Source organism: Leguminivora glycinivorella, chromosome 19, assembly GCF_023078275.1.
Source record: "Leguminivora glycinivorella isolate SPB_JAAS2020 chromosome 19, LegGlyc_1.1, whole genome shotgun sequence".
Classification (NCBI taxonomy): domain Eukaryota; kingdom Metazoa; phylum Arthropoda; class Insecta; order Lepidoptera; family Tortricidae; genus Leguminivora; species Leguminivora glycinivorella.
The window spans coordinates 6746105-6759750 of record NC_062989.1 but is presented as its reverse complement, the minus strand read 5'-3'; the positions used below and the strand labels follow the sequence as shown (position 1 = coordinate 6759750).

General features: G+C 39.7%; 3 protein-coding genes across 4 annotated transcripts in view; 2 read left to right on the top strand and 1 right to left on the bottom strand.

Moving 5' to 3' along the window:
- The window catches only part of LOC125236750 (small G protein signaling modulator 2-like), a 195097-nt gene that overhangs the window by 25884 nt on the left and 155567 nt on the right, over positions 1-13646 (top strand). The window lies entirely within an intron of this gene.
- LOC125236461 (vacuolar protein sorting-associated protein 33A) overlaps positions 1-13646 on the bottom strand; it is a 79315-nt gene that overhangs the window by 60946 nt on the left and 4723 nt on the right. The window lies entirely within an intron of this gene.
- Positions 6853-9126, top strand: LOC125236463. Of its 2 annotated transcripts, none has more exons than XM_048143275.1 (2): positions 6853-7323; positions 8603-9126. In XM_048143275.1, the coding sequence occupies exons 1-2, from the start codon at positions 6914-6916 to the stop codon at positions 8607-8609; spliced, it is 417 nt and encodes a 138-aa protein (XP_047999232.1). In that variant the 5' UTR covers positions 6853-6913; the 3' UTR covers positions 8610-9126. The 2 variants fall into 2 exon arrangements, with proteins under 2 accessions (XP_047999232.1, XP_047999233.1); XM_048143276.1 differs by having other exon boundaries at positions 6853-7326; positions 8606-9126.

Here is a 13646-nt window from a genome sequence, read left to right as displayed (position 1 = left end):
TAAAGCTTCTTCCCAAGGGCGCCGAAATTCAAACTCGCTCTACCCTGGTCGAGTGCACGGGCCGGCGCTGTATGTATGTATCTTTTAACTGAGTTGTTCTGAATGGACAATTTTTTTTCGATAAATCTAGTTAATAACACTAATATATTTAACTAAAATTCCCAAATTCTCCTTTCCATTTCAGCATTTTCGCTCCTGTAGCGTCTTAAGTACCTACCCGACCCGCTAGCAGTAGCCTCGAGATAACAAAACAAGTGCAGGCCGAGAGGCGCCACGCGTCCGATTGTATAGTCGAGTTACTCGTACCTACTATTCTTGTCATTTTGCGGGCAAGGGAAAGGTTCTGTTACGTTAGTAACTTATTAATAATCTATGCTAACGCTACCAAAGCGTTAGCAGTGAATGCATCGATCAATATCGTCTACAAGCTAGCGCTACCAAAACGTTGGTAGTAAATCACAATCGGCTACGCCTGTAGCGCTACGAACAGAGTGAATGCGTTAAACATCATCCAAACTTAAAGGCGCCTTAATCGCCTTAACGATGAGTATCCGAGTAGCCGAACGCACAAACGCTCACGATAATATTACTTTCGTAGCTATCTATCTCTATCGTTCTTATCGCGACAGAGCCAGACTACCTTTCTGCGGCGTTTCGATTTCGTTTTGCGTCGCAGAAATGCCATTCGGCTACGAGGCGAGGCCACAAACTTGTAAACTTCGTTTTAGTTGCCCGTATTTTTGCTTTGTGACATTTAACGACCTATGCAACAGGTTGGTAAGGGAAAACGTCATCAGACAGACACGTGCAGGACGTCGCACATGCAATAACATATTTAATGATGCGGGCGGGAATATCTTACATTGTAAGATCCTTTAAGGGCTGATTTATATGATACGAGATCTCGCATGCGAGTTGTATTACATTGCGGCATGGATTGCTCCATAATATAACTGAAACCTTATACAAGAGATACTCGTAAATGGGCCCTAACGAAAACCGACTTTTAGTGTATTATTAAGATTATTAAAAAATCTGTGGGAAAAAATCGTGGGTTCAAGACACGTTGGCACCTAATAGAGCAATAGATGCTCTTAGAAAAAAATACCTAAAAGGGTAACAAATTATGTATCTTTAAATATTAGTTGGCAAGTTAAGGGTTCAATTGAAAGTTTACAATTTCCCTTGGGCTGGCCCCACATCACGGGTTCTTTCAGCATTCGAGGCAGGCTAGGACTGAGAATTAGTTACATTTTTAACTTGGAGCTAGTTATAAACAAAACTCAACTTCTATAATTCTATTCTTAGAACGTTCCTCGATAAATTATCTTTGAAGATATATATAATTATATCTATATACCACCCAACGGGCTATTTTTCCCTCGTCCAAAACAATTTGTTTTCTTTTCTCCATTATTCTCAATATATTGGCGCCTAAAATAGGTGTGACGTAAATAAAACGCTAAGATAACCTCTCTGTTTTGACCTACGTACGTCAGTCAGGGATATCGATTAGGTAATTTAATGATTTAGAGATTGGTTATATTAATTAGTAGGGTTATCTTTGTCATAGTGGTAACACTAGTAACTCTTCTACATACAAGCGTATGCCGCGCGGTATGTATGCGCATCGTGTATGTACGCAAGACATGCAAGCAGATGAAAAAGATTCATTCTCGTTCATTCTTATCCGCTTATACATGTGTTGTGTAGTGGTTGTGTATGTGTCGCAGTAAGATAGATAAAGCCGTTATATAGTTATAACCCTAGGGATATAATTATATGTCGTAACATAGTTAAACGAAAGCGATTAATTGCTATCTTACTAGGAATATAACTATAATACGTTACTAGTTTAGTGATATAATTATATGACTGGATTCAGTTTAGTGAAATTATTGTAGCCAGGATTACGGCGGTGCGGCGGAGGTATAGTTATAACCCTAGTTATATAATTATATCACTGGATTAAACTTAGTCTAGGGATATAATTATAATACGTCTCTAGTTAAGTAATATAGTTATATTACTGGATTAAGTTCAGTAGTATAATTGTAGCAGTGTAGTGCGGGGGTGCAGTGGAGACGGGGGCGGGAGCTTACCCGCTACCACAAGGCAGTCGTTCGGCATCAGTTGTCGTTCACGTCACGGTTGAGTTTTCGTGCATAATTATTTATTGAATTTTCACCACTTTTTCCTGTGATATCGTTATGTTACGGCATATAATTATATCCCTAGGGTTATAACTATACCTCCGCCGCACGGCCGCACTCCTGCCTACAATCATTTCACTAAACTGAATCCAGTCATATAATTATATCACCAAACTAGTAACGTATTATAGTTATATTCCTAGTAAGATAGCAATTAATCGCTTTCGTTTAACTATGTTACGACATATAATTATATCCCTAGGGTTATAACTATATAACGGCTTTATCTATCTTACTGCGACATATGCACACGACACGCAATATACATGTCGCAGTAAGATAGATAAAGCCGTTATATAGTTATAACCCTAGGAATATAATTATACGTCGTAACATAGTTAAACGAAAGCGATTAATTGCTATCTTACTAGGAATATAACTATAATACTAAACTAGTTTAGTCATATAGTTATATGACTGGATTCAGTTTAGTGAAATGATTGTAGGCAGGAGTGCAGCGGTGCGGCGGAGGTATAGTTATAACCCTAGGGATATAAGGGAGCGATTCAGAACCATCTTACTAGGAATATAATTATAATACGGTATTTAAAATTGCAAACGGGACTTAATCGCGTATTACTATGTATTAAGTCCCGTTTGCAATTTTAAATATGTGTAAAAATCGTGAAAGTTTAAATCAGTGTTTTATAATACGTATAGCGGGACGATTTGGAATAACAACACCGTCACTGACGTTAGAACAAAGTTTATTTTGTATCGATCCGAACATAGTTCACAAGGTTTGGTTACTAAACAAACGAATCCAAGCTATATTAGTTAAAACGTAACAGTTAGGGCATGCTCCCGGTATTTCCCGGGAAATCCCGGTAATTTAATCGCGGTAAGCAAATTTAAACCCAACATTCAAAATGACAAGGTTGTAATTAGGTACGAGTTCAATTTGTTATGACTTATGATAAACATTAAGATTAAACTGACAAACAACGTCAAACTCGTAACGGAAAAAGTATCGTCCAAGTAACCAGTCAGTATTAATACCCCTAAATACTGAAAAAGGTAAGCAACCTCTAGCAATGCGATATACACAATGTCGCATTACGAATACAATAGAATGGGCACGTAAAAAATAACTAATAATACAAATTAAACAAAAAATATTACCCCCATCAAGATATAGCTCAATCGATTCTACTCTCGATTCTGAACAAACTGATTTCAGGTTTTTAGTGTTAAGTGAAACACGGTGTATAACTATATTACTTAACTAGAGACGTATTATAATTATATCCCTAGACTAAGTTTAATCCAGTGATATAATTATAAAACTAAACTAGTAACGTATTATAATTATATTCCTAGTAAGATGGTAAGGAATCGCTTTCGTTTAGCTATGTTACGGCATATAATTATATCCCTAGGGTTATAACTATACCTCCGCCGCACCGCCGCACTCCTGTCTACAATCATTTCACTAAACTGGATCCAGTCATATAACTATATGACTAAACTAGTTTAGTATTATAGTTATATTCCTAGTAAGATAGCAATTAATCGCTTTCGTTTAACTATGTTACGACGTATAATTATATTCCTAGGGTTATAACTATATAACGGATTTATCTATCTTACTGCGACATACATACCGCGCGGCGTACGTTTGTTAGGATTATACAGGAGCGAAAATGCTAAAATGGAAAGGAGTCCTTCTTTTAATTAGGGGATTCTAGTTTAATATACTAGTGTTATTAACTAGATTTATCGAAAAAAAATTGTCCATTAAAAACAACTCAGATAAAAGATATTGCGAAAAAATGTTTCAAATCGAGGTTCCGACTGTTTCCTCCTTCAAAACTTGCCTTTGTACATAACCGTTATAATTATTCTCTGTACATGTAATTTGTTCTGTACAATAAAGTGTTTACTACTACTACTACTACTACTACAAAACTTAATCAATCGTTCAAATTTGAGAATCTGAATAACAATGAAATAATCTGTGTCGGACCGTTTAGTTTTTTTGGCTAATTGCCCCCAATTTTGAGTACCACACCTTTTTTGCGCTATAATCAATAAGGCCATTTTTGGGAATTTTTGATGGGCTAGCGTCTTTAAAAATAAGAATATCAAAAAAATCAAAACGGTCCGACACAGATAAAAATAATATTAATTTGGGTTGAAAAATCATTGCTCTATCTGCAAAAACCAGGAAGGAAATAGTCGAGAGCGTTTGTATGGATATTTGACCACTCCGTATCGTCTTAGAAGAGTTAGTCTTATACTGTGCCTTTGTACACATTTATTACAAACTGCCATATTAGATAAGGGACTGACTCGTGACAGGACAGGTTCTGTACACTTTCACAAATGTATATATACTCGTATCAAAGTTTTGTTATGTTAGCCACGTCAACAAGTATCAAAATATTCGGTCCGCCGACGGTTCTAAGTAAACTGTATGTGAATGATATATGTATACACATGGAATATGAAGCCGACATTGCAACCGCAGCGCATGTATTATGATAGAGATACATATAGCTACCCATATATATGCAGCCTGTCACAAACACATGGTTTAATATTGATATGTATGTAGTTGCCGCTGAATAGATTATGGTACCTAGATTAGATAGAAATTGCATTGTGATTTTTGTGATAAGTAGTACCTATCAACTGAATCCCCTGAGTATGGCTTTATTAATTTCTTTTCATCACACTCCCACAGTAAATCCATGCACGCAGGTGGAGCGGGAGTTAAAGAAAATTGCAAACTCGAGTCTTTAAATCGCTCCGGCAAGCCGTCGCGATTTACCTTACACTTAGTGCAATATTTATTTTCTGCTATTTTTTACTATTTTTCGCTCAATCTGTCTTTTATCATATTATCATAAATATCAATATCTGGGCGACCGAGCTTCGTATATCACGCCTTTAGATAAAAAAAAAACTTATAAATACAAAAACAAAAAAAATACAAAAAACAAAAACTTAATTTCTGGCCGGGATTCGAAACCCTGACACCTACGATCTATCTGCGTACATTAGACCGACCTCGTGCGACTGAGCTACGCGGAATCGATGCGCGCGCGGCGAAATTAACGACCATATTTTACGTTTACAAACGCGAAAGAAAAACTCATGAAAACTCGAAAATTCGCGTTTTCCGGGATCTAAGGCTACGCTAAAACCCCCACATAACAAATTTCAGCGAAATCGTTAGAGCGGTTTCCGAGATCGTCGGTATATATAAATAAATAAATATACAAGAATTTCTCGTTTAAAAGTATAAGGTATAAGATAATATGTGACGTTATCTGGATAAAGGGACCTTATTGTTGATGGCGCTTACGGCGTTATGTTATGAGCGATGTTCGTGTACAAATACGACGCCGCGGGACGTAAGCGCCATCGACAATAAGGTCCCTTTACCCATATAATGTCACAATCTGGGCAACTGCCCTTGGTCGAGGCGCCAAACTCGGCCATTAGCCCGGCCCCTGGGGAAGTAGAGCTACCTTCTCTGCTTCCCACTTGGGTAATTCTTGCTCAGCGCGTCCCAGCCGCGGGGGTGGGCACCCTTTATTTCAGTAGGCCGGAATAAAGAGGTGGCGAAGTTCGAGCGAGGACCCAGTGCCGTGGGGTATATCGCGGCCCCGTGCCCAGGGTTACGGGTGAAGACTTCAACGGCTGCGAAGGCGGAGACAAAGGGATGTCGGTACGGCGGAGCAGGCGGAAGAAGCACAAACCCCAATGAAAAGCTGCCCTTACATATTAAGGTACCAGGTGGACATTGGAGCTGCGCTGCCAGGCAGGGCAACGCAGTAGGGATGGCGCGGAAATCACTCCTGGTGTGACCCCGGCTCCCAAGCTCTTCAGAAGAGTTACTGCCTTGGCGTCAGGTGGCAACCGGCCGTAAAACCCCACGCCAACACAAATATCTCCTCACATGAAATGCACAAAGAAATGAGAAAGGGCAATAAGGCTAGGGCGTACCCCGGAAGCGACGCAAATGCGAATACGGAGATTCTCGATGCAAGTACCTCTAGGGCGTTCCCCCAAAGCGACGGACAACGAGACAAGAATAAAAATTCGCATTTGAATATAAGTAAGATAAGACTCGCAACCTGGAACTTGGGGTCTCTTACGGGAAGAAGCCAAGAATTGAGCAATACACTTAAAAGAAGAAGCATTAATATCTGTTGCCTCCAGGAAACAAAATGGAAGGGCTCAAAATCAAAAGACATCGGCAACGACTACCAGGTTCTGTATCATGGTACAGACAATAAAAGAAATGGGGTGGCGATTGTTTTGGATAAATATTTTAAAACCCGCATAATCAACATCACGCGGAAAAGTGATCGGATACTGGCCGTTAAATTGGCTTTGGATGACCAGCAAGTTACCAACATTATTTCAGCCTACGCTCCACAAACGGGCTGTTCAGAAAAAGAAAAAGCAGAATTCTGGGAGGACCTGGATGATGTGATGCACAACATACCACAAAACGAACTGAAAATAATAGGAGCAGACCTAAATGGCCACGTAGGAGCAACTAACACATCGGCGGCCCACGGAGGTTATGGAATAGGTGAAACCAACACGCAAGGGGAATATATCCTGGAATTTTCTACTAGACATGCCCTATCAATTATAAATACCAATTTCCAAAAAAGGAAGAACATCTACTCACCTACAAAAGCGGGGGACGTAAGTCACAAATAGACTACATCTTAGCAGATATGGTGGTTAAGACGAAATTCAAAGATTGTAAGGTAATTCCGGGTGAGCCCCTCGCAACACAACACCGCCTTCTGGTTGCCGTCTATACCTTGCCAAAGCCGATAAAACACATCGTTGATAGAACACCAAGGACGAAATGGAAGGATCTGAATGGCCCCAAAGGCATACAACTAAAGAATGCAGTAATAGAATACCTCGAAACAGACATTAGCGTAAACTACAGTAGTGCTGAACATATGTGGTCTAAATTCGAAGCAAAATGTAGAGCTACAGCCGGAACCATCCTCGGAATTTCTAAAGGACCTTTCGGAAGCGGTAAAGATCCAAACTGGTGGAACGACACGGTAAAAGACTCCTTGGCCAGCAAAAAAGCGTGTTTCAAAAAGTGGCAAAGATCGCAACTTCAAGAAGACAGAGACCAATACATAGAAGCAAAGAAGAACGCAAAAAGATGCGTGGCACAACAAAGAGCACAAAGCAATACAAATTTCTACAATAGTTTGGAAAATGCTAAAAATGCAGACGATGTAATTAAAATAGCGAAATCGAGACACAGAGCAACAATGGATATAAAAATAAATAAATATATAAAAAATAAAGATAGCAAAATTTTAACAGATAATACCCAAATTAGAGAAAGATGGTTCGAGTATTATGAACAACTTCTTAACGAAGAATTCCCAAACGAAGACCCGATGCCATGCAAACCCACATATGGACCAGTGCCCGAAATAGAGAGTGGTGAAGTTAAACATGCAACGATGAAAATGAAAAGTAAAAAGGCTGCAGGGCCAGACGAGATCCCGGCGGATCTTTGGAAAGCTCTCGGACCGATAGGCGTAGCATGGCTTACGAAGCTATTTAATATCATCCTGGCCACGAAAAACATCCCGGATTCATGGCGTCAAAGCTTTTTAATACCGTTCTACAAGAACAAGGGCGATGTCGCGCAGTGCGAAAACTATAGAGGAGTAAAACTAACCTCACACACGCTTAAGATATGGGAAAGAGTTCTTAATAAACGAATTTCAAACATCTCTCAGACCTCTCCAAATCAGTTCGGTTTCACGGCTTCCAGGTCAACCACTGACGCAATACAAACTGTCAGGATTATGATGGAAAAGTTTCGAATAAATAAAAACGATTTGCATCTGACATTTATTGACCTAGAAAAAGCCTTCGACCGTGTGCCGCGGAAGCTAGTATGGGAGGCTCTGCGTGCCCAGAATGTCCCTGAATATTACATAGAATTAGTAAAAGACATGTATATCAAGGCCAGCACGAGAGTGCGAACACTAGCAGGCTTAAGTAGAGCTTTTGAGGTCAAGGTCGGCGTCCATCAAGGATCCGTGCTCAGCCCGTTGCTGTTCAATCTAGTCATGGACTACCTTACGAGAAATATACCATCTCCACTGCCATGGACCATTTTGTACGCGGACGATATAGTCCTAGCCGCCGACACCGCTACAAATTTGCAGGAACTTCTGAATCTGTGGACACAAGCACTTGAGAAGCACGGCCTGAGAGTTAGTAGGAGTAAAACGGAATACCTGAAATGCCCTTTCAGCAGATCTAATACACCGGAAACCATCTATATTGGAGACGCGCCGGTTCCATCTGTAGAAAAATTTAAATACCTAGGCTCCATACTCACATCCGATGCGAATGTCGACGATGATGTGACACATAGAATAAGCGTCGCATGGCAAAAGTGGCGATCGCTGACAGGTGTACTGTGCGACCCACGGATCCCAATAAAAATCAAGGGAAAAGTCTATAAAACGGCTATTCGTCCCGCGCTACTCTATGGATCAGAATGCTGGACAACAAAGAAAATCCATAAACAAAAGGTACATACTAACGAGATGAAAATGCTTAGATGGGCGGGAGGTGTAACCCGGCTAGACCGAATCCGAAACGAATATATACGTGGTAGCTTCAAGGTTACACCAATCGCAGACAAGCTCGATGAAAACCGCCTTCGTTGGTATGGCCACGTTAAACGACGGGAAAACGATCACATAGTCCAAGTAGCACTCAATCTACCAGAGACGCCAAGAGGTAGTGGCCGTCCCCCAGATACCTGGTGGAAAAGCATAGAAAGAGAACTCAAGAAAGCCCAGGTGCCCCAACAGACAACCCAAGATCGTAGAACTTGGCGCAGGACTGTGAGGAGACCCGACCCCAAATAATGGGATCAGGAGAGGATAAAGAAGAATCTGGGCAACCGAGCTTCGCTCGGTTCTGTTTCGTATCCTTGACATGTGTCGCCATCTAGTTCAAAAATGAATAGTACCTACATCGAGCGAAAGAATTCTCAGCCTTAACAACACAACTACTCCACACGAGATGGCGCGCATTTCGCCACAAAAACTCAAATAGTGTATTTTTCTATTCGTTTTAGCCTTGACCTGTGTCGCCATCTAGTGTTTGCAATAAATAGTACTTACATCAACCGAAAGAATTCTGTCTTAACAGTACAACTACTGCACACGAGATGGCGCGCGAAGAAAAACGCATGAAAACTCGAAAATTCGCGTTTTCCGGGACCTAAGGATAAGTTAGACCGATTTTTCACCCCCAAAAACCCCCACATAACAAATTTCTGCGAAATCGTTAGAGCGGTTTCCGAGATCGTCAGTGTAAATAAATATATATATAAATAAATAAATAAATAAATAAATAAATATACAAGAATTGCTCGTTTAAAAGTATAAGATATTCATATTATCACTTCACAAGCTGTCGAAAGATTTTTATCATTATTATGTACTTGTGAGATGTTTTGTTTACCGGTCCGAGAGGCACAAAACATCTCAATTAACAGAGAAGTTGGGAACTGCCTTCGTAATAAAGTTTTAATTGGTGCTTTCGGGCATTACAGCATGGTTCTAAAGGGAAGACCTTGGCCTGACTTTAATGTTACCTATATTGTCTGTGCAATACGGTGTACTTAACACGATGACACAATTTTGACAGTGTATTCCTGGGCTTTACAGATATACAGATATCTTATACTATTAAACGAGCAATTCTTGTATATTTATTTATTTATTTACGATCTTGGAAACCGCTCTAACGATTTCGCTGAAATTTGTTATGTGGGGGATTTCGGGGGTGAAAAATCGATCTAGCGTAGCCTTAGATCCCGGAAAACGCGAATTTTCGAGTTTTCATGAGTTTTTCTTTCGCGTTTGTAAACGTAAAATATGGTCCTTAATTTCGCCGCGCGCGCATCGATTCCGCTTAGCTCAGTCGTACGAGGTCTGTCTAATGTACGCAGATAGATCGTAGGTGTCGGGGTTTCGAATCCCGGCAGGGGCGGCTCACTCCGCGATTCTATCGCCGCGCTACAAGTACATCCTGGCGGCCGCGAGTTCGCGGCCTACTCAGGGGTGGGGCGCGTTCTCACGGAATGCATGTTCGCACTTTCTATTGTTACTTTACGTCGCGAGGTTTTTTTAAGCGATACCTGCGTGTGGAGTGGCTAAAAAAATAGACATATTGAATAAAATAAATACCATAGGATATTCTTACACAGATCTACTACTGATTAAGTCCCACTGAAAAGTTCATGGCTTGTGAATCTTGTGATGTTGGAACTTGAACAAAAATATATAAATACTGTATATGTACCTAGAAATTACCCAAGACTTGAATATAATAGTATAACATTTTATGTGAGTATTAATTCGTTTTAATCCATAGGTAACCCTATCACCGGACGCCGCGCACGTGCGGCTCGTTTCTTTGTAAGAATGTTGTAGGTATTTAAAAAGGCGGCATTTCGTGAACATCAAAGCAGTGGGCCTTCTGTACTTGTACTATTATATATTCTGTGATCCCGGCCAGAAATTAAGTTTTTGTTTTTTGTCTTTTTTTTTTGTTTTTGTATTTATAAAAGTTTTTTTTTTATCTAAAGATGTGATATATTAAAATAGAACCGAGCGAAGCTCGGTCGCCCAGATATTACAGAATTTATTGGTAAATAAGTACATTTACAAGTCATAAATTTCATTAAAACAATAAAGATTATTATTAACAACAATAAGTTAGGTATTAAGTTAGGATTATGGATCAATGATGAATGATCTTTATCATGCCTTTAAAGTAAAGATGCAACGAATAGTTGTTTGGCCGGATACCGGATACCGAATATTCGGCCCAACCATCGGCCAGCAGTAAAATAATAAAATACTGCTGTCCGAATATTCGGACAGCTTACTTACTTTAAAGCAGGGGTCTCCAAACTGTTTTCACTGAGGGCTATATATGTCGCCACAAAACGCTTCGCGGGCCGGACTGTATGATTTCGCGTTTCGCGTGGGGTGTTCGCGAGCCGGATTGGGACGCGTCGCGGGCCGGATTTGGCCCGCGGCCCGGGGTTTGGAGAGCCCTGCTTTAAAGAATACGTTACTCGACAGAGTAAAACTGTAGCACAGCCTAGACCTCCCTGCCCAGACGTGTAGACACACCTTTATACACACGTCTGTGAACGCCTTAACATTCATAGCATTTCATACACCCACCAGTCATCACATTCACTCAACCAATCATTCACACACTCTTTTTTTATTTTATAAATGGGCTTACTCTTGACCACAGACTAGCCAAAGGCAAAGACGTGGCCTACGATGGAGTGAGATCGCCCAGAAGATGCCTGTTCACCCTTGATTTGAAGGTTGCCGGGTTATATGAGCTCGGAAATATAGCCGCCGGCAAGGAATTCCACTCCTTGGCAGTGCGTCCCACACTCGCATGGACCATATTATTCAGTCCGAATCCGTTTGTCTTTGAATGAAGATGTAAGGTCACGACATTGCTTAATCATGTGTAAGTGTCATTACCCTATTCATAGTTCTTTGTTTTGCGTAAATCACGTTGACCATCATCGGTTATACGTGGCGCCCAACGCACCTAATTTATGGTACCAGTATACTAACCGTTTGAGAGATGTTAATTTATTTTGCCTAAAATCCACAACTCATGGTGTATGTTCTGATAATATATGTATAGGTAAAAAAATATTGTTTTTTCTTAGCAATTAGTAGGTTTTCAATAAGAATAATCTTATTCAATTGTTATAAAAAGGGTACACCTAATTAATATTTTATTATTAAAAAAATATTCAATCATAATACCTAGATTGGTTGTTATCAGCTTTTAATTTATTTATTTCCCATATATTTAGGTACGCAAGATACACTTATGTCCGTCAGTTTTTCCTTATAACTAAAACAACTGTTATTAGTTACTAATAACTACTTTCAGGCGGTAGGTAGGTACTTTAAATTTTCTACTGAAACAAACTCGAGCTTGCCTCACTTTATAGTTGTAGCTTCGTAGTCGTGATTTAGACGAACGCAATTTCCATTACAATATTTTCTGCTATCCAAGATTGGTGCCTAATTATTCTAAGTACCTAACTGAGACGTCGATAACAAGTAATTTGATTCTCTTTCAATTTTGATCAGCTTTCAAATATCAGTTACTGTCAATAGTTAGGTACTACTGATACTTGAAACTACTGTAGTGGTGACATTTGAAAGGTGGAAAATACCTAAGTATACACCTAGGTATTTTTCTTCCCAAGCCCTAATGCGCGTCTAGAAAACAAGAACGGAATGGGGAAAATATTGGCTTTGTACAAAGCTCTTTGTGCTGAGTGGGTACTATGTACTGTTATATTTGTTTATTGTCACTGTATTGTTCCAGTATAATAGAATGCCTCGCACTTTTCCCGAGCAATATACATGTGGCTTTACTTGATCGTTTTTATGCTTCTTTTGTCGTTATATGCGGAGGTATGTTAGGAGGCTTTACTAGGTTTTTTGATGTGCTAAGTATGTAGATTCCAGCGTTAGAAACAGACAATTATTAGAAATAATTCGCTATATATTCGGCTTACCGTGTCAGTGCCACTACCTTTAGTGTCCCCAATATTTATATTATTTATATTACATTATATTATATTATATGGTGAGGTGAAAAATGTAGGTACAGGATACCTCACCTCACCATGTCACGGTCACTGATTATAACATTTATTCCAACAGTTCGTGTTGTAACTAAACAGCCAAGCCGTTGCCGTTCTTTGAGATGGTAGTAGGTACGTTCTTTTTGAAACAAAAATATGTACTATCAGCTGTAAAAGTGCATGGCAAATTAATCAATGAATTAATGTATAATGTCTCCATGCACTTTTACAGCTGATAGTACATTACCCACTAACCTAATCACAAAATTAAAATTTAGAAAAAACCCCCGACAGAGTGGACCGATTTCATGAAACAATGGCTACGTACGAACACTCCCGACTAACTCAGCTTTCAAACAAAAAAAAAACTAAATCTAAATCGGTTCATCCGTTCGGGAGCTACGATGCCACAGACGGACACACACACAGACAGACAAACAGACAGACACGTCAAACTTATAACACCCCGTCGTTTTTGCGTCGGGGGTTGAAAATGGAGTTGAATGAAGTTACTAAGTATGGAAATGTTGGAGATTCAGGGATAGAGAGAAATTGACGCAATTTTAGAAAAAATTTCTGTTATTGTCATATTGTTGTGCCATAATGAAATTCCTGGCAAAATTCTCCGCCCAATCAGCATGCTTGTTTGTTCAGTTCGATTCTCGAAGGCCCTCAGAAATGAAATCGAGTAATAAACTTTGTTTCAACTTTCTGTCTTTGATTGTGTGTGGACTTTACAGTTAAGTATTATGTCG